We start from the raw sequence: 23,006 nt of genomic DNA, 5'->3' as shown, positions 1-23,006 counted from the left end.
AAAACCCTCAGACATTCTATAAAACTGAGTATGAGCTTGAGGACTGGTATGTAAGGCTCATAGCAAAGAGTAACTGTGTTCTAAAAATCCGAATGGTATGACTGAGGTCCTTAGGCAGAACAATTGTGCTTGATTAATTGGCTGTTTCACACTTTCTATGGGAACTAGGTTCTAGAAAAGGTTGCACCTTTCTTTCTTGCAGTGAATAAGAGGACTGTCAAATATAGAATCGTCTCATCAGATGATTGGGGATATGTAGTATGAGTAGTCCTAATCATAAGATTCAGTTTAGGTCCAATTTGACTAAGAGTTCCAGTTGGCTCCATTTAGTCTCAATTTGATGCAATGAGGAAATGAATTTTTCATCCTGCAGAGAAGTGACTAGTGGGGACCCACAGGGTTCTGTCCTGGGACCAGTGCTGTTCAACATCTTTATCAATGACTTGGATGACAGAATTGGGGGCATACTCATCAAATGTGCAGATGACACCAAATTAGGGGGAATAGCTAATACTCCAGAGGACATGATCAAAATTCAAAATGACCTGAATAGACTAGAAAGCTGAGCCAAAACTAACAAAATGAAATTCAACACGGAGAAATGTAAAATACTGCACTTAGGGCAAAAAAATGAAATGCATAGATATAGGATGGGGGACACCTGACTTAAGGAGACAACATGTGAAAGGGATCTAGGAATCCAAGTAGACCACAAGTTGAACATGAGTCAACAGTGTTATGTGGCAGCTAAAAGGCCAATGCAATTTTAGGCTGTATCAATAAAAGTATAGTGTCTAGATCAAGAGAAGTAATCGTGCCACTATATTCTGCTTTGGTCAGGCCCCACCTGGAATATTGTGGCCAGTTCTGGGCACCACAATTCAAAAAGGACATTGAGAAACTGGAACATGTCCAAAGGAGGGTGACTAAAATGGTGAAAGGTCTGGAAACCATGTCCTATGACGAACTACTTAGGGAGCTGGGGATGTTTAGCCTGGAAAAAAGAAGATTAAGAGGTGATATGATATCCCTGTTTAAATATTTGAAGGGATGTCATATTCAGGAGGGAGCAAGCTTGTTTTCTGTAGCTCCAGAGAACAGGACCCAGAGCAATGGATGCAAGCTGCAGGAAAAGAGATTCCACCTCAACATTAGGAGGAACTTCCTGACAGTAAGGGCTGTTCGACAGTGGAACAAACTCCCTCGGAGTGTAGTGGAGTCTCCTTCTTTGGAGGTCTTTAAGCAGAGGCTGGATGGCCATCTGTCGGGGATGCTTTGATTGGGATTTCCTGCATGGCAGGGAGTTGGACTGGATGGCCCTTGTGGTCTCTTCCAACTCTACGATTCTATGATTCTATGATTGTATGATATTTGGAATGAGGGGCCATATGAAGACGGACCCCAAATTCTAAGAAGTGAAGTGGAATCTGTGATAAAGGAAATGGGAAAAATATATCACCAGGAAAAGATGATATCCCAATTGAACTGCTATAGTGCATACAGACAGATGCAACTTCAGTGCTAATTGAAATATGCCAACAAATATAGGAAACAAAGTGGTCGCCAACTGATTGGGAACACTCAATATACATACCAGTCCACAAGAAAGGAGATACAAAAGACTGCAGCAACTATAGAACAATCACACTAATCTCACATGCAAGCAAAATAATGCTCACAGTTCTGCAGCATAGACTCCAAACATACATGGAGAGAAAAATTCCAGAGGTGCAAGCAGGATTCAGAAAAGGAAGAGGCACTAGAGACCACAGTGCAAACATGTGCTCGCTAATGGAGCGCACCAAAGAATTTGAAAAAAGAATCAACATGTGTTTTGTAGACTACAGCAAAGCATTTGATTGTATAGCTCACGAAAAGCTATGGGATTCACTCAAAGACATGGGCATGCCACTACATCTGATAATCCTGATAAGGAATCTGTGCCAAGGACAAGAGGCCACCGTCAGAACAGAATTTAGGAAACAGAGTGGTTCCCAATAGGCAAAGGGGTCAAGCAAGGCTGCATCCTATCACCTTACTTGTTTAATTTATATGCTGAAAAAATCATAAGAAAAGCAGAATTAAAATCAGAAGCCACCCCTTAGAGACAGTCTGCACAGCCCCTGAGTCCATGAAAACATATGGTAGAAACAACATCTTTCCAGTTGGTCTCAAAGGTGCTACTGAATTCCTTTATGACTTTGTATGCTAAAACAGACTAACACCTCCATCTCTTAGAATATGCTTTATTCTTAAGCTATTCATCAGTTCATATACTTGATCAGGCAATAACAGCATTAATGGCTTTAAAGCAATATGTAAGCTCCAAAAAAATCTTATCTTACCATTAAAGAGTTACCACAAGCTTCCAAAGTGCTGAGATTAATAATGAATATGACTACCGCAGGAAATGTGTTGTTGTTTATAAATCCCCTGCAGTGGGAGTCCCCATGTTTCCCATTTAATGCCAAATCTGTTTCAGAATAACCGGAGAAAAGGACAGTGCAAAAATTAATCTTCATAGTAATTGCCTGTACTCCACAGTAGACACTAATATCTCTTTCCGCTGCAATGAAACAAGAATAATACAGTGAGAATTCAAATTAGTTGTATTTATTGATAATTATAAGATAAAATCACTTTTAAAAATACATGCCACATAAACAAAGACTGTTAACAATTTGTATTGAATTAAGTGGATTTCCTCTGACAGATAGCTCTATATTGTGGATGTCAAAACCAAAAAGACCATGAAGTACACTGTGATTTGTCCAGACCTTGGAAAAGATACCCAGACTTTTCCTTTCCCAGACTCTGAACATGTGACATCACTTTAAAGACGAAAACCAAAAGCAGAGTTAATCTTAAGGATTGAGGAGCAACATATAGTGATGAGGATCTTAGATAAAACCAGATAAAACCTATGAACATTATCTAGCAGTGTGACCCTAGTCTTGGTGCTTACATTTTTGAACATCTTTCAGTTGGGAATAGAAACACATGACTCTCCTTTCTCCATTTAAAGGTATACTTTCTTCTCAAATTGCATGGTCAACACCCACTGGTACCTAAAGGCTTCTATTGCAGCAACATACTATAATTTGTAGATAGCATTCCACTGAAAATATTTCTGCTAAATAACAAAAATGTAATGTGTTCAATACCAGAGAAGGGCTTGAGTTTGACTCAGGCTTGCATCCTTCCAAGGTCACTAAAATGAGTACCCAGATTGTTGGGGGCAATTAGCTTACACTTTGTAAACCGCTTAGAGAGTGCAAAAGTGCACTGATAAGCGGTATAGAAATGTACTTGCTATTGCTAATATGGTATTACAGTGTGTCTGCACCATACATGGGATTGCTGTACATGTCATGCGGACAGCAAGCCCTAATGTGACGAATGGAGCTTGAACATAGGCAGAATTTGCCTTATGCAAGGGGATCTGGAATGGATCCCTGCATAAGGTGAAGGTGCACTGTACTTGAATAAAAGGTCATTTATAGAATAACTCCAATGAAACATGATTTCACAAGATGTTGCATAAACCTTTTAAACAGCCCCAAAATGATATAATATTAAAAACTGGAACAATATTCTGAGGAATCATAATGAAGGTTTTACATCACAATCTGCCTCTGAATATAATATTTGAAGGAACAGCATGTTTTGTTCACCATATAATGTAGGGCTGAGAGAAAGAGAGACAATCAGAAAGAATTCACAGACACCCAACAATTCATTGAGTTCTAGGAGTGTACATATTCTTAACAACAATTTATATTAGCAAAATAATAGAGATAACATTTTGAAAAGTTCTCTATTGATGACATTTTGGTACAACAGCAGCAGAAGAAAACACTCTAAAGCAAAAACAGTTACAAAAGGCATTGTTACAAAAGGTGACAGAATTAGGTCAGCCAAATCCCATAAAACAACTATAAGATTTCCTTCTGCTACCTCCAAATTCACATCTGCATCATAACTATATTTATTTGAAAACCAATCCATTGGATTATTACTGAATATGCTTCTAAATAGTATTTAGAAATATCCAGCTCAATCCAGCAAAAGAGATGTATGTAAATATTTATCATCCGTTGCTGATGTAAATTCACATGTGAATACCCGTCCTCAGCTGAACTGCAACATTTCTACATGATAAATTATTACAACTCACAGAAAAGGAGATGTTCATGTGAGTTGCTGGAGCACAGAACCACATGATATTCCCTATAACAATATATGTGCCAAATGACCTTTCCCTTTATTAATAAAGCTAGCTTGCTCCTATGGTGTCCTAGTGTTGAACCTGTACCATCACAAACGATACTGTACAAGTCTACTGTTGATTCTCTCACCTTTTGTGCATGGAAATGATAGAGAAATCATTTTGTTTTTCTGCTCTACCAACAAAATATGGGCTGAATTGGCCAGATGTCTTTTATAAGAAGCACAGGGACATCTCTGTCCCTAAAGCCACAGCATTATACCCAAGCCTGAAAGGTTGCTTTTTTGGACTACAACTCCCAAACCCCTGAACAGCCATTCTGGTTGGAGGATTCTGAGAGCTGTAGTTCAAAATAGTACCTTTTCCAAAGTCTGCATTACATGTGACTAGCAGAAACAGACCAAAAGTGAACATTTTTCTTGTGTCACTTTTTATGGCTGTGGCTAAGCTGGAAGGATATAGAAAAATATAACTGAGATGATCAGAAGAATATTTGCAGTTCCTTTATTTAATAAAAAGATAAATCTGAGTAGATATGACAAGTGAACAACACGTAATGGGGCTAGTGATGACTAGTGGTTCCCATGCCAGTGACGTTCTGAATCTGCTCTGAATTGTAGTCCAAACTTTATTGGGGGTTAAAGTTCAGCACCTTGGATATGTCTTTTACTATTCAAAGTAAAAATCCAGAACAGATTCACTGCCCCAATAACATGGAGGCCATCAGCCAAGGTTGACACCAGATCTACTCAGAAAATGCACTATGGCGTGCTGCTGTGCTTGCACTTCTATTTTGTCTAGGGCAGTGGGTTATGCCAATAATAGTCCCAAGGGTTCCAAGTAATACTACTTGTATGCTGTGCTCAAAACTAGATGTTCAACAGGGATGCTTAACAAGTTGCAATGGGAGGCCACTAGTGATATATATAAATCATTCACAGCAGGTCTTTAGATTTGGATCCATTCAGCAAATATGGATTCCATCACAATCTTGGAAAGAAGAGAATCTGTGGCAAAGGTGAGGTGCCACCATCTCTCCATGCCTGGGGCTAGAGTGCTCAGTAGCCCTGTGCAAGAGGAAGAAAATGGCAACTGTGTTGCAATGATGAGGAAGCCCTTTTGCCACTGCCTCCTTCCTAACTGCAAGAGATCAATACTTAACTCCCAATTGCTTTGGGAACCCCTCTGAATTTCAAAGCAACTTGTCATGTGGTGTAGGTGGCTTCTGTTAAGAAAGTGTTAAAGCACTACCATGCATGCAAAGCTACCCACACAGTTCTCTAAAGTGCCAACATCATTTACATGGACACATGCTTAGAGTATAACAAGAGGTCTGCCTTGTTTAAACATAGCAGGTGGTGCAGGGAAAAACTGTTTGAAAGATGTTACATTGAAACTCTGAAGATATTTATGAGTTCAGTCACAATGAGAAACAGAATGCATCATAATCAAGACCCAGTCATAGTAATGTTAGAGCAATTTTCAGTTCCTGTAGGATAAATATTGCTAAGCACAGTGGTGCTTTTGTTAATTCTTTACACGTTATAATTATTCTTGGTGTTGTACTGCATGGATTATTAATTTGAATAGTCTGGAATTTATTAGAGCTTCTTAATGATTTAGTACTCTTAAAGTGCCAGAAAAGTTTTAGTTATTGCCTCTAAGACTGCCAGGATGATTTGTTGTGTTCCATTTTCAGCAATGTGAGCAGGCTGTAATCTCTAATTCCAGGGACAGGAATTGTTCTGCCCTTGAAATATTGTTGGCTATACCTTCCATCATTCTTTACCATTGGTTATGCTAACTAGGTCTGCTGGGACTCCTAGACAAAGAACATCTAAAGGGCCACATCTGCTGTATCACAATTGCACTGCTCCTTTTATATTGTTTGTTTGTTGTTGTTGTTGTTGTGTTTGTGATTGTGTTAATAATTGTGATTATGTTTATTTGTATCCCACCTTCCTCCAAAAATGGGACTCAAGGCAGCTTACAGTTCAAAAGAGCTATATAGTTAAAAATACACAAAAAGCAAACATTAAAACAGAATTAAACTAGTCACAATATTAAAACACTTCAAATATCTAGTTAAAAGAATAAAACACAGTTTATAAAAAATAAAATAGCTATTAAAAACAGGGCAATTTAAAGCAATACAGTTTGAAGCCATACATCACAATGCATACTATAAGGAATAATAAACTACTTTCGGAGAGCAGGAGAATTACACAATAACCTTAGGAGAAGAGCAATACAACACAACAGATTTTTTTTTTAATACAGGTGTTCCCAGGTTAATTCCCGAGCCTTTCCAATTGAAAGGAGTAGGCTACAAAAAAAGCAAACAACGATCTTTGTCTGTAAAGTGGATGGAATAGGCTGACCAGTATACAACAGCTTCAGGTATTCTTATATGATGGCTCGATTAGCATCAACACAGCTTTCTTTTAGGTGACAAATTAAACCATTTTTTTTTATTATTATTAAAACCTTTCAGGCATGTTTTTTTTAAAAGAAAATTGTGCCTGTGCATAGCCTTTTCTTCTGTTCCCTACTCAGCCATGGAAACTCACTGGATGACCTTGGGTGAAGCACACACTCTCAGCTCCAGATAACCCCATAATAGGTTTGCCTTAGGGTTGCCATAAATGAGAAACAATTTGAAACAACAACTACAACAATATTTCAATATGCTTTTAGCCTATTTAAACTGTTTTTAAAAAAAAACTGGAATTGTTTTAAATTGTTCATATTGTTTTAATTGTGTGCCCCTCTGAGACGTCACCAAAAAGGGCAGGATAGAAATATTTCAATAAACAAACAAAAAAACTTCACTGCACACATATGCCTCATTTCGCTAAAATGAAATATGGCGAAGCAATTAAAATGTGAGATATCACACATTAATCCTGTGAAGACATTTAGGGTAGAATGCTTTATGTATGTGTGAGTGTGGCTTGCAGATACGTATGTCTCTTTTTGAATGGGGTGCAGAGGGCTGTTCTCTTGTCCAACATTCCCCCTTCATGGCGGTTAAGCAGCTGGTCATTGCTACTTCTCCTGCTGCTCCTTGCTGGTGGGGGGAGAGGGGTGCAAGAAAGAAGCAGCCGGTCTGTTCTGAATGTGTGCAAAAGGGTGGTGCATGCCATCTAAGAGTGCACCCTCATTTCTTCCCTCCACCCCCACCCCACCCCATATGCACCCAAAACCCACTTCCCACTGATAAAGAGCAGCTGCAGTGGCTTTTTCCAGTGCTTAACACCTAACAGGGGAAGGGGGGGTACAAAACTACAGATATGAAGTGTTATACTACACCACTTGATGTAGGATCTCAACCATTATCTGTGTGCAAGCAGTAGTGGTAGTGAAGATCAGGATTTTGGTCACTGATCTTCACCCCAGCCTCTACAAATTCAAGGTCCCAACTGCACAAAAGCCCATGTCTCTACAGTGCATATGCTCTGCACACATATTCTGATTTTTTCTTCATTTTTGTAGGGTACAGATTGCAGGATAGCTGCTTTGAACACTGAGATGTATACTCAAAGGCCTCTCTTCAAATGAATCAGGATCAAGGCAGAACTATAAGGTACCAACACAACTCTCTCACACACCTATACACTTTGAATATCTAGACAGGGGAATATTGAGTCTATTCATAATTCTCAAAGTGCAGTAGTTAACCATATAATGGACGGTATATTTGTGTTTATTACATAGGCCATTTCATTCTCAAAAGAGCTCAGAATAGGTACATAGAGTCATGGAGAACAGAGTGCTAATGCCAAAAAAACTGATGGAAGCTGAATGTAGGTATCTCATTAGTCCATAGTAGCAAGATGGGATCTATAATGGCATTAGGAAGGATTGTAGAAAAATGAAGGCTGAATTTCACAGAATAAGTAGCCAACACTTTGACTTTTTCTCTCCGCTTCTACATAAACAGCCCATATGTTGTCTATTATTGCTTCTCTCTTCTGATCGCTGTAATTTCAAAGGTTACAGTCATATGGAAGGGATAGTCCAACATGTTTGGAAATCCCCAAGCACACAGTGGGAGTACCACTGTAGCTAACTTGATGATAAAAAATTTAATCACCAAGTATTATCATGCTTTTTATTGAATCAATCAATTTGCAGGCGCCTGATTGAGCTATACTGATGTGATGCATTAAATTACCAACTGAAATGTTAAGCAAAATCTAAAATCAGCATTCTTTTCTTTTTTAACAGCCTTTGGTAAATTAGCCAAGCAGTAATAAATGATGGCAGATAAACTCCTGCAAATTAACATAATCACCTATTCACTTCAAAATAAAGATCTATATTTACCTAGAGGGAATCAGTGTCATTTCTAAAATATACTTTCAGTGTAAAGGTAACCTTTTTACCAGACAGGTCTGTGTCAGTGGCGGGATCCAGTGATAACTCACTCTTGATATGAACAAGTTCCCATTTAGCCCATTTTTCTACAGAATAAAATTTTCTCTTTTCAGGAAAAGGAAGACTTGCAGTGCCAACTGTAAATGTATGTAAGACAAGGTGCCACATTCCTAGTGGGATCTAGAAAATACCTGTGTGTTTACTGGCTCTGTGGGTGTTCAAAGTGAAAATAAAATAATAAAAGACAGAGAATGTACGCTACAATGTTAACAGACTTTGAGACTAACTCAAGAAATTGTAGCATAAGCATTTGTAGACTTGGGGACTCAATAGATGCCCCCTAAGGGGTGGCTCTGTGGCGCCCCTTTACTTGGCAGATCAGGGCCACATCAACTGCATGCCATGGCCCAAATTTGGGCTTTTCACAGCACAAATAGAAGCCACAGAAAGCAGCTCCTTTTTGTGGTGCAGAAAAGGCACCCTAGCCACCATCACAGCGGCTTTTTGTCACTTCTTTGTTGCAGCGCATGTAAGTGCTATGCTGAAGATGAAGCGTGATACTGCCCACCATCTGGTCAGGCAGACGGCATGGGGGCAGCATGGGGTTGGCATGGGGGCAGAGTTGGGGTGGCTGTCATGCAGTTACCATGCCCCATGCCACCTCCACACCAGCATATAATGCCAATCTGTCAAGCTCCTGAGTCTATTTTCTCAGATGCATGCAAAAGATGGATGCAGGCTGCTGCCAAAGCTAAGCACATTTAAATGCTATTAATTTCATTGAGCAAATCAAGCAATGGGAATTACAAGGGTCTACACTGGGTAGACTATTGTAGTGAGGTTATTTCCTATATCTGTGATCCTACATGTGCACTTTAACACTCTCCATATACAACTTTGTACTGTTCACCTCCAAAAATGCAGTTTTCAAGCCCTGGGAACAATGCCATAGCATAGCCATTTACTGGCCAGTGAAGGTAGCCAGGAAACACCCAACAGCAATTTTGTCTGGATGTGACCAGCAGAGTTCTGCAGCCAGAGGAAGAAAACAAAGATCACCCTCCAGGATTTGGAGATCTGGGAGGGCAACCTCAGTTCTCTTCCATATCTAATGATGATGGCAGGTTGCTTCCCCTTTCCTCCCCCAACCAATAAATGACACTGGGACTAAAACCTGCTGGAGGGTGGGGTTTGGATATTGCACAGGGAAATATTGAATACTGCTTTACACAATTTCCCCAGAAAAGACATACACATACATAAATCCAAACTGCATACATATACATAGCCAAAAGGATTCCAGGCATAGTCCACAATTTTCACTACTTCTATTTAGTGTAAGTCAATGATAAATATTATTTTCCAACACTGTAATAGCAGTAACTTTTCTGTATTGGAAAAATGCCTGCTATTATCATGGGTCTGAAATGGATTCAGTATAAAGAGGATTAGAGAAATTCATGGAGAATGTTATTCATAGCTCCTAAGTAATGATGGTTATAAACCATCCTCCAAGATCAGAGGATTACAGGATATATACATCTCAAAACATGTTGGTGGGGAACAGGAACAGAAGGGTTCCACTAAACCCATACCTGTTCCAGGATTCAAATAAGTAGAGGTCAATCACTGTGGGAACAAAATGCAGGATTAGACAAGTTAGTATCATCCTCCAGGTTTCTTTTTGTGTTCTTACATAAATAGAACCTACAGAGCACAAATAAGCATGGAAAGTTTCCAAAGAGTCCCCAACAGTGGCATCTACACTCCAGTATTATTAAGTAAAATTAAAATGATGTACTCAGGTGATGCAAATAAGTTTGATGTACAAGCTGGATCTAAATCTGATCTTTGAGCTATGACTTGTTTGTTTGCTTGGAAGTAGGTATTTACTCAAAGGTGTTTATTATTTTTCGCAAAGTATATATCTCATACCTTTCCACATCAGTCAGCTTACCAAAAACGTTCCTTAATGCCCTTTCAAAACCCAATAAAACACAAGCTAAGTAGCAATAGGGAAAACACCTGATACAAAGTTTCTAAAATCAACAGTATTCAGAAAAGAGCAGGGAAAACAGAATAGATTTTATTTGTTGTCTAGGCTTACTCCTCCCCACACAGAGGTCTGATTGCTGGGATGTTCCTGCCTCTGCCCTAAGAAAGACGTCTTAATGCAACCTCTTAAGGTACTTAACCAGGTTGCTGGTATTCTAATACCCTGGAAAGTAGTAATAAGTAGTAGTAGTAGTAGTAGTTGTTGTTGTTGTTGTTGTTGTCGGCCTTCAAGTAATTTCTGACTTATTTTACCTTAAGGTGGATATATCAGAGTTTGCCTGGGGCCTAGGGTGTGTGACTCACTCAAAGTCACCCAGTGGGTTTCCATGACCATGTGGGGAATTGAACCATGATCTCCAAAGTTAGAATCCAACATTTCACAAAGCTGGCTTTTGCCCTGGCAATATATCCCTGCTCATTTGCTGCCTACAGTGAATGCAGCTATCAGTCCTGGGATACTCTGCAACCTCATATTAGTCCCAGGAAATACTCTGCCTTTTTTCTTGTGATCCAGACTGCCTGTCTTCCATCTAATTCCTAACGACAACTAGAGGCAGCTGCGGCAGAGAAAATAAATTTCATTTCTTAAGCACACAGAGACTCATAGAAATTTACAGAAAAGTAAACAAACAATGAAGACAAGACAAAAGGAAATTTAAAAGGAAAAGACTCAGAGACACCAACTCAGATAGCAGTCGATAATTTCCCTCCACTCACTTGTCTCTTTCATGATGTACAACTAACACAGCTAAATTTAGCAACTGAATGAAGAAATGCTGGAAGAGATAACTGGCTGGCATCTTGTTCAATAATTATGAGTTCATAAATTGGACTTAGGATCTTGTAACTGCTTGGGACTTGCATTTATAGTCCTTAACAAGTGGATGTACCCCCCCCCAACCTGCATTTTCAGATGATAGCTCTAAAAATGAAAGGATTTCCAAGGCTCTGCAGAATGGGACACTGGGAAATAAATTTTGCAGCACTGAGAGAAGTAGCTGTGGAAGGATCTTGAGAGTGTCTCCAGATGCTTGTTCTCACCACACCCTGCAACTGGGATAATGCTGCAGATATCATTTTTCAGCCCCCTAATCTGATTCACTTTAGCAACCCTTCAGATGGAGTGCTACCAAGATAGAAAATTAGGCTCTTGAGGCCTAGCATCATCCAATGTAAGTAGAGTGACAGAGCTCTGAGATTAGAGTTACATCTGATGATGCAGGATGTCAGCCAACTGACAATATAACTTCACCTCACACATAATCCCTCCTCACAAATGTTATGTTATGAGTAAAGAACATGGATGACTTTCTTGTTCCAGACTCCACACTGAGGCTAACATTGACTTAAAAAGTCACTGTTGTAGAGGTTGGATGAAGAAAAGAGGTATGGGCTGCATGAAGGGGGGGGGGGTGAAATTGAATCCAGACAAGACAGAGGTGCTTACTATCAAGGGTCCTAATCTGGGGCTGGGGGTATGTCAATCAGTTCTGGATTGGGTGACACTCCCCCTGAAAGACTGTTTTCACAGTCTGGGAGTGCTCTTGGATGTGTCCCTCCAAATGTTAACTCAGATAGATATCACTGTGAGGAGTGCCTGTTAACAGCTTCAGCTGATACACCAACTGCACCCCTTCCTAGAATCGGTGGAACTAAAGATGGTAGATCATGCCCTGGTAACCTCAAGACTGGACTTCTGCAATGCACTCTACACTGGATTACCTTTGTACCAAGTCCAGAAACTCCAACAGGTTCAGAATATGACAGCTAAATTGATTACCAGTTCATACAGGTGTGATCACATCATACCAATCTTAAAACCTCTCCACTGGCTGACAATTAGTTTCCAGGCAAAGTATAAAGTTTTGGTTATTACCTTTAAAGCTCTATATGGTTTGGGTCCAGGTTACCTACAGGTTCACCTTGTCCACCCTGAACACTCAAGTCCTCTGGGAAATGTTTGCTCCAACCGGCCAGGACTAGACTGGCAACTGTTTCCCCGAGAACTTTTTAATCTGCTGTCTTCAGACTGTGGAATGACCTGTCAGTGCTTTTAAAACAGCACTAAAGACATATCTCTTCCAGCAGGCCTACCCAGTCAGTTTTAAATCATGGGTTTTTAACAGTATATGTATGCAATGAGTGTATTTTAAAGATTTTATAGTGTTGTATTTTAAATGTGGGTTTATGTTTTAAATTATGTTTTGTATTTATGTTGTACCCTGCCTCAAGCCTTGAGGAGAAGTGGGAAAAATAAAATTTGTTCTTTTTGTTAAAGCCCAGCTTCCATTACCCTCCTCCAAATCTCCTTGGTTTTCCTTATGTGATCAAGTTGGCTTTTTCCCATTTATTTTTAATATCTACATCTATGGATGAGTCAAAGCTCTTTGGACTTTGTCATTCCAGTGTGCAATCAAATTGGACTAAGCTGATTAGTTCAAAGTTGGTACAAATCAGCCCAATCATCTACATTATTTAGGATTTGATTGAATCTGTTAAACAACCTAATCTTTATTTTAAAATTAATATGTGGAAACAGTAGAATCAGTGATAAAAATAACTACTCTGTCGTAACTTTAGCAATTTTGTACACCATAATAAGTCAGGGTCAAACAATCCATCCAAACATTAACAGCAGAGCTTGGAAAATTTATTTTGAACTACAAATCTTATGCTGGTTGGGATGTTCTCAAAGTAGTAATTCAAAAAGGTAATCAAAAGGCCCACATAACTGTGAGCAGCCAAGCAAAATTCAGCCCACCAGCCACATATTATATCTCCCATGCTTTGGTAGACAGAAATGTATTTAATTAATAACTCACTTTCTGCTTCCCAACGTACACAAGATAGTTGACAAGACAGAATTAAAATCTTAATACAGAATGAAAAACCTAATCTTGTTCACAACATGTCATAAAAGCTAATCAAACAAATATACAACAATAAAACAAGGACAGAACCCAGACTCTATCCCTGTCGACAACAGACCTGTTTAATTTCTGATATATGTTGAAAGATAGGGCTATACTGGTCAGGTTGGTGGCTCACACATTGTGGAGGTTACCTTTAGAGAGGAAACACATACTTGGAGTTCAAATATATTATTCATAGTACTGTTGTTCACTCTCAGCTTTGTAATATTGAGAATGGGGGCATCAATAAGACAATTTAATTAAAAGGGACTGAAAAAATTCCAAATAATGGTTACAGATTTTTCACTGAGACACTAGACATGACACCAATCAGACAGCAACTGCACAGATTTTGTTTGTTTGTTTTAAGAGTAAGTAACAGGGAGCAACCATAAATACTGAAAATAGAGGTTTGTATTCCTATTTAAAATATGATATAGGCTGATCTGTTACAGACATTTCTGTTATGTTGGATCCATTTTGAAACGATATACCTAACCATTTCAAATGGAAGATATGTTTCTGTATGGAAAAAAATTGTGTATGAAAGGATACTAATAAAAATTATTTTAAAATGAAAAAAAAGAAACTTGCAAATTATGGTTTCATTAATTTAAAAAAAGAGTAAGTAACAGGCATAGGATGCCTAACCTAAATTAAATGGAAATCTAACTGGATAGAGGTTGCTTCCTGAACTATCCACACTGATTCTAGACCCAATCACAATTGTAGCATCCCGACCACCCTGTTCTTTCTCCTCTCTCTCTCTAACTATTTATATTCATGCAATTGTTGATTGTAAGAATAGTCTCATTTTAGTTTGGCCCTAAAAATGATCTTCTTATACTGGTCTGGGGGTAAAAATCTTTTACCAATATCACCAACATTAACTATGTGCATTTTTACAAAAAAAGGGGGGGCACAAATGTCTACCTTTTGGATGAAAAGAAACTGAGCTGTTATCTGGCAATTCACTTTTTTGCTACTACACAGGAATTTCATTTGCCATTACACAGTTAATAAAAAGTTTTCTCTCAGTCCTTCACTCACTTTAGAACTTTGTAGTTTTTTACAGATAAGCATCTCTTGAAAACTAGATAGCAAAGGACTTATCATTAACTTGTTGCAATTAACACTTACCAGGAAACCTGCTGTGAAGGTTGGCATCGCAGTTGTAGCCATTGAATTGTGCCATCACAGATAGCACCTTCATAGTGAACAGGAGCAGCAACCATATTCGTTCCATTTCAAAACCTAGCAACACATTAGGCAATTATTCTGTGGCCTGGATTAGTTCATTAGAGATGCAAGTTGGAAGAGTTACATCAACAGATCAGAACTAAAATACAGGAACTCACAGCAACACTGATCCTTTTGACCTGATTTTGAAGCATAAGTCATAAGGAAAGCAACGTCCTACAAGAAAAGATTGTGGGTGTAAGTGTGTGTGCTGTGTGCTGTGTGTGCATGCATGTGCACACGCCTTCAAGTTGCCTGTCTACTTATGGCAACCCCATGAATTCCATAGGGTTTTCTTAGGCAAGGAATGCTCAAGGTTACTTCCTCTGAAATATAGCATACAGCAGCTAGTGTTCATTGTGGTCTCCCATCCTCACACTAACCAAAGTTGACCCTGCCTAGCTTCCAAGATCAGACAGGATCTGGTTCCTAGAAAATCCAAATCAAAATGGAATTTTTGTAAAATGTCTATCTGCTTACACAATGTACTTGAAAAACAGCATTATCTCCATACCTAGTGAATGTAATTCACAACAGTCAAATTCTTTGGTACACCTTTAAACTCCTCTATTTCCAGGTTCTCTTCTATATTCTTATGCTCAAAGTACATATTATGTTTTAAATCCAATGGTGTCATTCTGTTACTACAAGTGACTCTGGGCCTGCAGATACTTAGCTTCTCATCAGGAAACAGGCTCCACAGTCAATTGCAGAACTTGATATATAACCAAGTAGTGGCATCACTAGTTACACAAGTGGCAGTGTGTCTAAAGAACATAAAAACAAATGTGCTACTGCTTGAAAAATGGTGGGGCGGATATGATAGAACTCTGTAAGCTCAGTGGTTTCCTCCATTAAGGTTACATTGGCCTTAGGCCAGTGTACTCAAATCTTTATTGGATTGAAGGCTTGCTATTCACATGGGTTTCTCCCTCTTCCACGAACAGATTTTTGAATTATTTCCATTTAAATATTTGTTGTATTAATACAGAATAAAGAAAAAGCTTCCTGATATCTGACAGAATGCTATGACAGCAACTAATGGTCTATAGTCAATGTTTTGCTTACATTAAAGTTCATCTACTTTAGATGAAATTTTATTTTTGTTTGATTTCTTTCTTTTGAAATAGCCCACTGAAAATTTTCGAATTCTCTATCTGCAAAGAGTGAAAATTCTGCTTCCGTATTTTTCCCTGTGTATCATGCCTACTCTGCTGTGATGGATAACTATATAAACTGTTATGTTAGATCAATTTTTGTATTCATAATCAGCATGCTCTTCAGTTATGTATATTGTTTGGACATTCATTTATCAAATAATAGTTGAGCAAATCTGTGATGAGGCTGCTTTAGAACTGAAAATAATCATTCATACAACTCATTTGCAATCTGACAAGACACACCTCCCCACTAAGCAAGCAACAAACACTACAGTTTCGTTGCATAAATTTGTGCCAACACCCATTGTTCCTTCCAGTCTATTCAGCTGAATAGACAGACGGTTCCAAAATATAATGGTTACAAAACATATTATAATCTGAAAATTAAACTGTGTGACAAGCTATCTAGACTGCTTTTGAGAATGTATTATTTAAAAAGTCCAAAATGGGAGTTGGTATATATTTCTATTTCTTAAATAGAAAAGGTTCAATCAAAGAATTTCTCATGCTTGGAGAAAATCACAAAGAGGAATGGATCACAAAGAGGAATGGATCTTAAGCCAGTTCTTACTAGAGACAGCATCCACCATTGGTTTTCCACTGGTGGGACAGTAAAATGCAGAATAAATGGCAAAAAGTTATCCTTTCCCATTGCAAACTCCTCCCCCCCAAAAAAAAAAATCTTCTGGAGAGCTTGTAAACCCTTTGGAAACAGTTTATGAGCCCCTGGAAGGGCTGCAGGGGTGGAAAATCCATCATGCTATATCTGGGTCTAAGAAGGGATAGATTTACCTATTTAGTTCTCAGTAATATTCATACTTTTCCAAGCACAGGTTCTTCCCTTTCACTTTTTCATAACTATGTGATTTTTAATAAAGTTGTTGTGATAATTCATATACATGTATTTTGTTGTCTGCAAAAATTTGTGTGCATTTTAATGCAATTTTCCCCAATAAATTTTTGTTTTGTGCTTTACTTTCAAGCAGTTAAAACACTAAAGGATGCAGTTTTGTATACATTGATGGAGAACTTCAATGAAAAATTTAGCGGTGAATAAACAGAAAGATAATTTAATTTCACTTCACATACTGGTTTAAGTACTACAGATCTGGTTGATTCGTATTAAAATACAAATTAGTTAAATTTTGCCTCTGTCCCGTTATAACTAACTTCTCCATAAATTTCACTAGATTTGCCCCCATAGATTCCAATAAGATTAACTCTGGATCTGGGGATGTAGCTATGGCGGGGGAATAACTCTCCCCTTGATGAATTTGTCCCCCTTCATTTCTCACATTTCTAGCATTCCAGAAAGTGAGACATTGAAAATCATTCAAAACTTGAACCTATTTGCTGAATTTGCTTTCCATTGGTAACTCTGCCTTTGCCTTTCCTTTAGATTCCTAAACTGTATTTCCAAATGCTCAACTGATGTTTTAAGTTACTGCAATGCTAAAACTTTGAGGACTGAAGGGAAAAGTCAATGAAGGAACAGAATTCTGACTGGAACAATGCACTCATTTTGTCCTCAACTCCATAGCCACATCCCTGTCTGGATTCACCCCAGAATGTTTACATTATTGCTACACTAGAAAGTAAAATGTTTTAGTAAAAGAAACTGCAGTCATCACATTAGCATCATATGCTAATATATTCCTTCTAGATGTCCTTTCCAAGGCTATTGAAATTCCTACAATTTAACTGTTTCATCTTCCGCTGTGCCTTCTTCAGTGTTCTCAAAGTTGTTCAAAGGATGTATTTTTGATGGCTGATACTATCAACCTTCTCTTCCCATCTTTTTAATAGATTTTTTTAAAAAATTTACCCTGCTTCAGGTCCCATTTGATGGCACAGAATGCATATATAAACACAGACACAGTTATGCAACACAAGATCACTTAAGTGTTTCTCATTAGGTTTCAGCTGTAGACATTATGGAAATATTTTAAGTTTTAGTAGAGTCCATATTCTTAAATTGAAAAAAAAATTGTTTTCTATATATTTTTCAGAGGAGAATTATACATTCTTTGTTACTGGAAAATTTTGATTTCCCTGCTAAGCTTGCGAAGAGATTGTGCCTTGCCCCAAATCTCATTTAATCACAACAAAGGTATGCTAGAATCTTTCAGTCAGTAGCAGCCACCAAATACACCAAGAGAACTAGAAACATTTTGAGTTGTCCATAGTTCAAACTGCTAAGTGATTCCCAACTAAAACATCTTTAAAAGTATTACTGACTGTTAAATAATTATTTATTTTCCATTATTCCATTATATTTCCATTACTGAAGAACTGCATAGAAAACCTATTAATGTCTTGGCATATTTGACAGAACAGTTTAAAAACTGAAATGATGTTAGCATGATCCTAAATATATTTACATATGACAAATTTTGGAGAGTTTAACAGCACTTAACTCTCTTTTAAATATATATAGGACTTTAGGTTTAATTCCCTTTGTGAATTCATTTTAGTTGTTTCCAAAATTGCATAATGTCTTTATACTGATAGCTACTAAGAAACAGTAATTCTAATTTTGTTTCAGAGATAATTGAAAATGGTGTAAATGATACCATGTTAATAGCAACAATAATTTACAAACATTTCAAAAATATATTTGATGAACAATTTTCTCCATTCCTAAGATTTTGCCACACTCTGTATTTTGGGAGTGAAACCACAAAGCTTTTGTTGCAGTTCTAAAACACCAATGTGTTGTGAAGGCTTAAAGAGCAACATATTTCATTTAGCATACATTTCTATAGATTCCAGCTAAATGAAGTGGCCTGCTATCCACAAAAGTGTGTGCCAAATAAAATATGTTAGATTTTTAAACTGCTACAAGATCTTTTGTTTTCTTTTTGCTACAAAGTGTCCTCCTTTATTTCTCCTCTCATTGTACACAAACTTTGGAATAATTTAGTTTGTTGTTGTTGTTGATGATGATGATGATGTTGTGTGCCTTCAAGTCATTTCTGACATATGGCTACCTAAGTCGAACCTATCATTTATTTATTTTTTTGCAAGATTTGTTTAGAGGAGGTTTGCCATTAACTTGGTACACATGTTTAATATATACTAAATAATGAAATGGTGAAGATGAACCTCCAGCTAAACAATTAAATTTTTGGAACAGCAGTATTAATATACTTTAGAAATAGAGTAATAATAACTATTATGACAGGCATCCTGATCATTAGTCCCTACTAAAGTAGACCGGTTTAATCAATTATTGAATGGTGTCTCAATGAGTATATCCACAGTGCAGAATTAAAGCAGTTTGACACCAGTTTCCCTTGACTGTATCCTACAGAATCCTAGGATTTGTAGTTTGGTGAAGTATTCAGCCTGATCTTTGAGAGAGTTCTGATGCCTCACTAAACTACAAAAGCCAGGATCCTGTAGGACAGAGTCATGGTAGTTGAAGTGGTATGAAAGTGCTTTAATTCTACAATATGGCTATATCCAAGATGTAGATAAATCTAATGAATCCAATGGTCATTGCTAAAAGATTTTGGCCAACATATTGGCAGATGGATATATAGCTACCCAGACAGAAAGATTATTTATAGGTGATTTGATAATGTACAGCTGCATTTGACATATTGTGATAATTATATTTTCAGGGAGGGAGGAATTATTGAATTTTCTTTTTTAAAGTTTTACTTTTAAAAACTTTTGCTTTTAAAAACCTCCTCTCAGAAATATCTACAATTTTACTTTTATTCACTCATTTTTTAAAAAGTCCTCATTTCTGGAGATGTACAGGCTATAACTGGACCATGAGGGAGTGCAGAGGGAGACCAGAGGGTCAAGTGCATACAGAAAGTCCCAGTACAATCTCCTAGATCTCTGGGATTAGGGATAAAAATGATATCTGTCCCAGTGATGTCCCCCTTTTCTCTGTGTACAATGTATTGGAAGCATATACTGAGACTGAAGGTCTTATTCAGTAGGAGGCAGCTTCATGGTTTACAATGCTGACTTCTCCAACTGTGGATGCAAATCCAAGTAAATATCTTTTTTATTGTAATCATTATGTATGTGCTTTCAAGGTGAGCAAAAAGGCAAACATAAATCCTCCAAAAATTACTGAAGGAAGTAGCACAGATCATACTCAAGCCTTCTGTTTTTAATGCGCATATAAGGGCAGGCCACTGCCACACAGAAGAATTAATGCAAATTGACACCAGTTTAACTGTCATGGCTCCATCCTATGGAATCCTTGGCTTTGTAATTTATTTACCAGAGCTCTCTGACAGAGAAGGCTAAACATCAAACAAATTTACAAAGCCCAGAATTTCATAGTGTTGAACATGGAAGAAGTTGTGTCAAACTGCATCATTCATGCAGTGCAACTACAGTGTCATTTTATTGTTTCAAACCCAATACGGATCTCTTTTCTACAGAAAGGGAAATTATCTGAAAGGAATATGCTGCCTTGAAGTGTGGTGGAGTCTCCTTCTTTGGATGTTTTAAACAAAGGCTGGATGACCATCTCTCAGAGGTGCTTTGATTGTGTATTCCTGCATGTCAGAGGATTGGCTTTGTTGGCCCTTGTGGTTTCTTCCAACTCTATGATTTTATGATTCTATGAATGTACAGTTTGGTTGCAGTATAATACACCCTAATCTAACAAACATACACCTGAGTTATGTGATCCTTTTGGTATATAAGGTTTCTGATATTTCATTAAGTATGTATATAAAATTCCATTAGTTATCTAAGCCTTTAGATTTCCATCTTCTCAGTTTTGTCTTCAAAAGCTTATAGAGGGGAGCCAAAATTTTATGATGGAATAGAAAAAATGATTTCTCATTTATTCTGAATCTTGCTCAATAATCATGCTAGACTCAAAGAAACTTTAAAGTTATTCTGGGAGCAATTTTCAAAATATGCCTAGTTCAGAGAAAAAAGGGAAGGGAAGAAATGTGCCATATTCTTTTATAAAGAATTATATTCTTTTATAAAGAAAAGTTAGGTAAGGTCTGTAGATCCACTTTAGTTATCCTCAAAGGTGGATAAAATCCTGTTTGAAATACATTTAACCATAGTGCTGCAATTTTAAGGCATACCAGTTGAACAAAGGGATTTTATTTCAAATTCAACTTATTTCTCCTTAAAGAAGGTGTAGTCATTTTTAAAGGAACAAAATAAATACCTTATAAATATCTTGTTCATTTCTATAATTTGAAACTATTTTTGGAAAAGTGAAAGGGTTAGTGCGCGCATTGAATTAATGCCTTTCTGTTGCAATAGAATCCAGATAAGAAATCTCACTGATCAAAATCCTCCCCTTTGATTATTGCATGGCATTGATTGTGGGAACTTGTTAGATGGATGCCACAAACTCGGTAAGACTGTCTGGAATCATTTGCTAAGTCTGTCCCAAGACAATTCCTGTCCTAATTCTGTTCTAAGGTCAAAACAACTGCCCAATGCATAGCTAAATTTCATCAGCTACAATCCATGATGTAAAATTAATACGTCCCTTCTCACACTGGAATTTTGACAGAAGTTTATTTTACCTTGTCCATAATCAACTCTCAACACCTCCATTAGAATTACCCATGAACCCATATTGCCTAATGAGTGATACAAAAGAAACTTTGGGAAATGCTCACATTCTTCTTTGTTTACTTTAAAAAAAAAACATGGAACATTGTTAGCAACTTCCATGAAGGGCACTTACCCAAATCCCTCGTATCTGAACTTGAGTCAGCTGGACTCCATGTATCCTGTGCTGCTGCATGTAATCAACTGTTTAACATCACTGCCTAACAGGAACCTTTTCAGAACATACTCCAATTCCTCAGATGGGGAAAGAGACACTCATTATGGAAATGTTTTTAAAACTTTGCCTGGATTTTAGATGGGAAAATCTGCCAGGTCTCAAAATACTTAACAAGTCTGTTCATCACCAGACTGAAATCTGAGTAGGTTCTTTATGATAGGGTTTTTTCCCCTTACTTCTGTGTCCCTTTTTTTTAATGCTTTTGATCTCCAACTTTCCAGGGTAAAAATATTTCAAGAGGTCCGTGTGGGGCGAGCAATCAATCTGGAGATATTATTCTGTCATCAGTTCATTGAGGGAAAATCTTGTCTGCTGGAGTTTAAAGAAAAAACAACCAGAGGAAAGAAACAAGCATGGAGATAGCATCGGTCTCTGGCCTGCAAGGTTATCAGTGTCCTGTTGTGCTTTGTGAGAAATTTCTAACCCTTTTTCAATTGTGATCATACTCAAAAACAAGGGAGCAAGAAAGAGAAAGAAACACATTTTATGTAGAGATAAAATGTGATACGAGATGTCGTTCTGAATGCAGCTGTCATCAAAACAATATTCCCCAACAAGGTAGCTATACATACAAAGCCAGCTGAGCACAATGGAAAAGAGCAAGCAGCTGGAAACTGAACCTTAATTTTGCAGTTCTGATATGGCATCTTTACCGTTGAGTATCTTTTTTTAAAAAAAAATCTTTGTGAGGTTTTTTTTCTCTTCATTTTTAGTTTAGACTGGTCTCCATGGATATCAAGATGGGGCTTAAAACAAATCTTAGCACATGGCAAACCAAACACCTTAGCAACAAAGGACATGGGGGACACAGGAGGGGGACAAGAGCAAAATAATTTAAGTCATAAAGGATTGGGTGAAAGTCAAACAAACCTTTTGAGTTATTCTAACCATTTCTCAGTGGTGACTGTGCCTTTGCCTTATTCAGGTATTATTAGTAATTTTGCTTCCTCAGTATTTTTCAGTCATCTTGATCTAGCAAGTTTGTCCGGTTAACTGAAGCTAACAGGAAATAAGAAAATAGCATAAGAATCCTGTATAAGGAGGAGGATATTATTATTGTTGTTGCTGTTTATTTAAATAGCACTGTAGATTCTCTGTACTCTGCACCAAAGGAAGCATAACTTCCAAGGCCCTGTTGGCCTCAAACCAACTATGGTAGAGGTGGGTCTGCACTGGCAAGGAAAAAAGTATGTTGGGCCCAGAGCTGGCATACTCAGCAAAAATCCAAATCCCAAACC

The 23,006-nt window shown here is 37.6% G+C and overlaps 1 protein-coding gene across 1 annotated transcript in view; it reads right to left on the bottom strand.

Moving 5' to 3' along the window:
- ZPLD1 (zona pellucida like domain containing 1) overlaps positions 1–23,006 on the bottom strand; it is a 66,155-nt gene that overhangs the window by 27,334 nt on the left and 15,815 nt on the right. The window contains exons 2-3 of the mRNA XM_042459776.1: positions 14,716–14,829; positions 2,346–2,566 (exon numbers count right to left, since the gene is read on the bottom strand). Of these exons, the coding sequence (XP_042315710.1) occupies positions 2,346–2,566; positions 14,716–14,829 (335 nt within the window). The remainder of the gene's footprint in view (positions 1–2,345; positions 2,567–14,715; positions 14,830–23,006) is intronic.

Source organism: Sceloporus undulatus, chromosome 3 (assembly GCF_019175285.1).
Source record: "Sceloporus undulatus isolate JIND9_A2432 ecotype Alabama chromosome 3, SceUnd_v1.1, whole genome shotgun sequence".
Taxonomy (NCBI): domain Eukaryota; kingdom Metazoa; phylum Chordata; class Lepidosauria; order Squamata; family Phrynosomatidae; genus Sceloporus; species Sceloporus undulatus.
The sequence above is the reverse complement of the archived record's forward strand: the minus strand, read 5'-3'. Positions and strand labels throughout refer to the sequence as shown.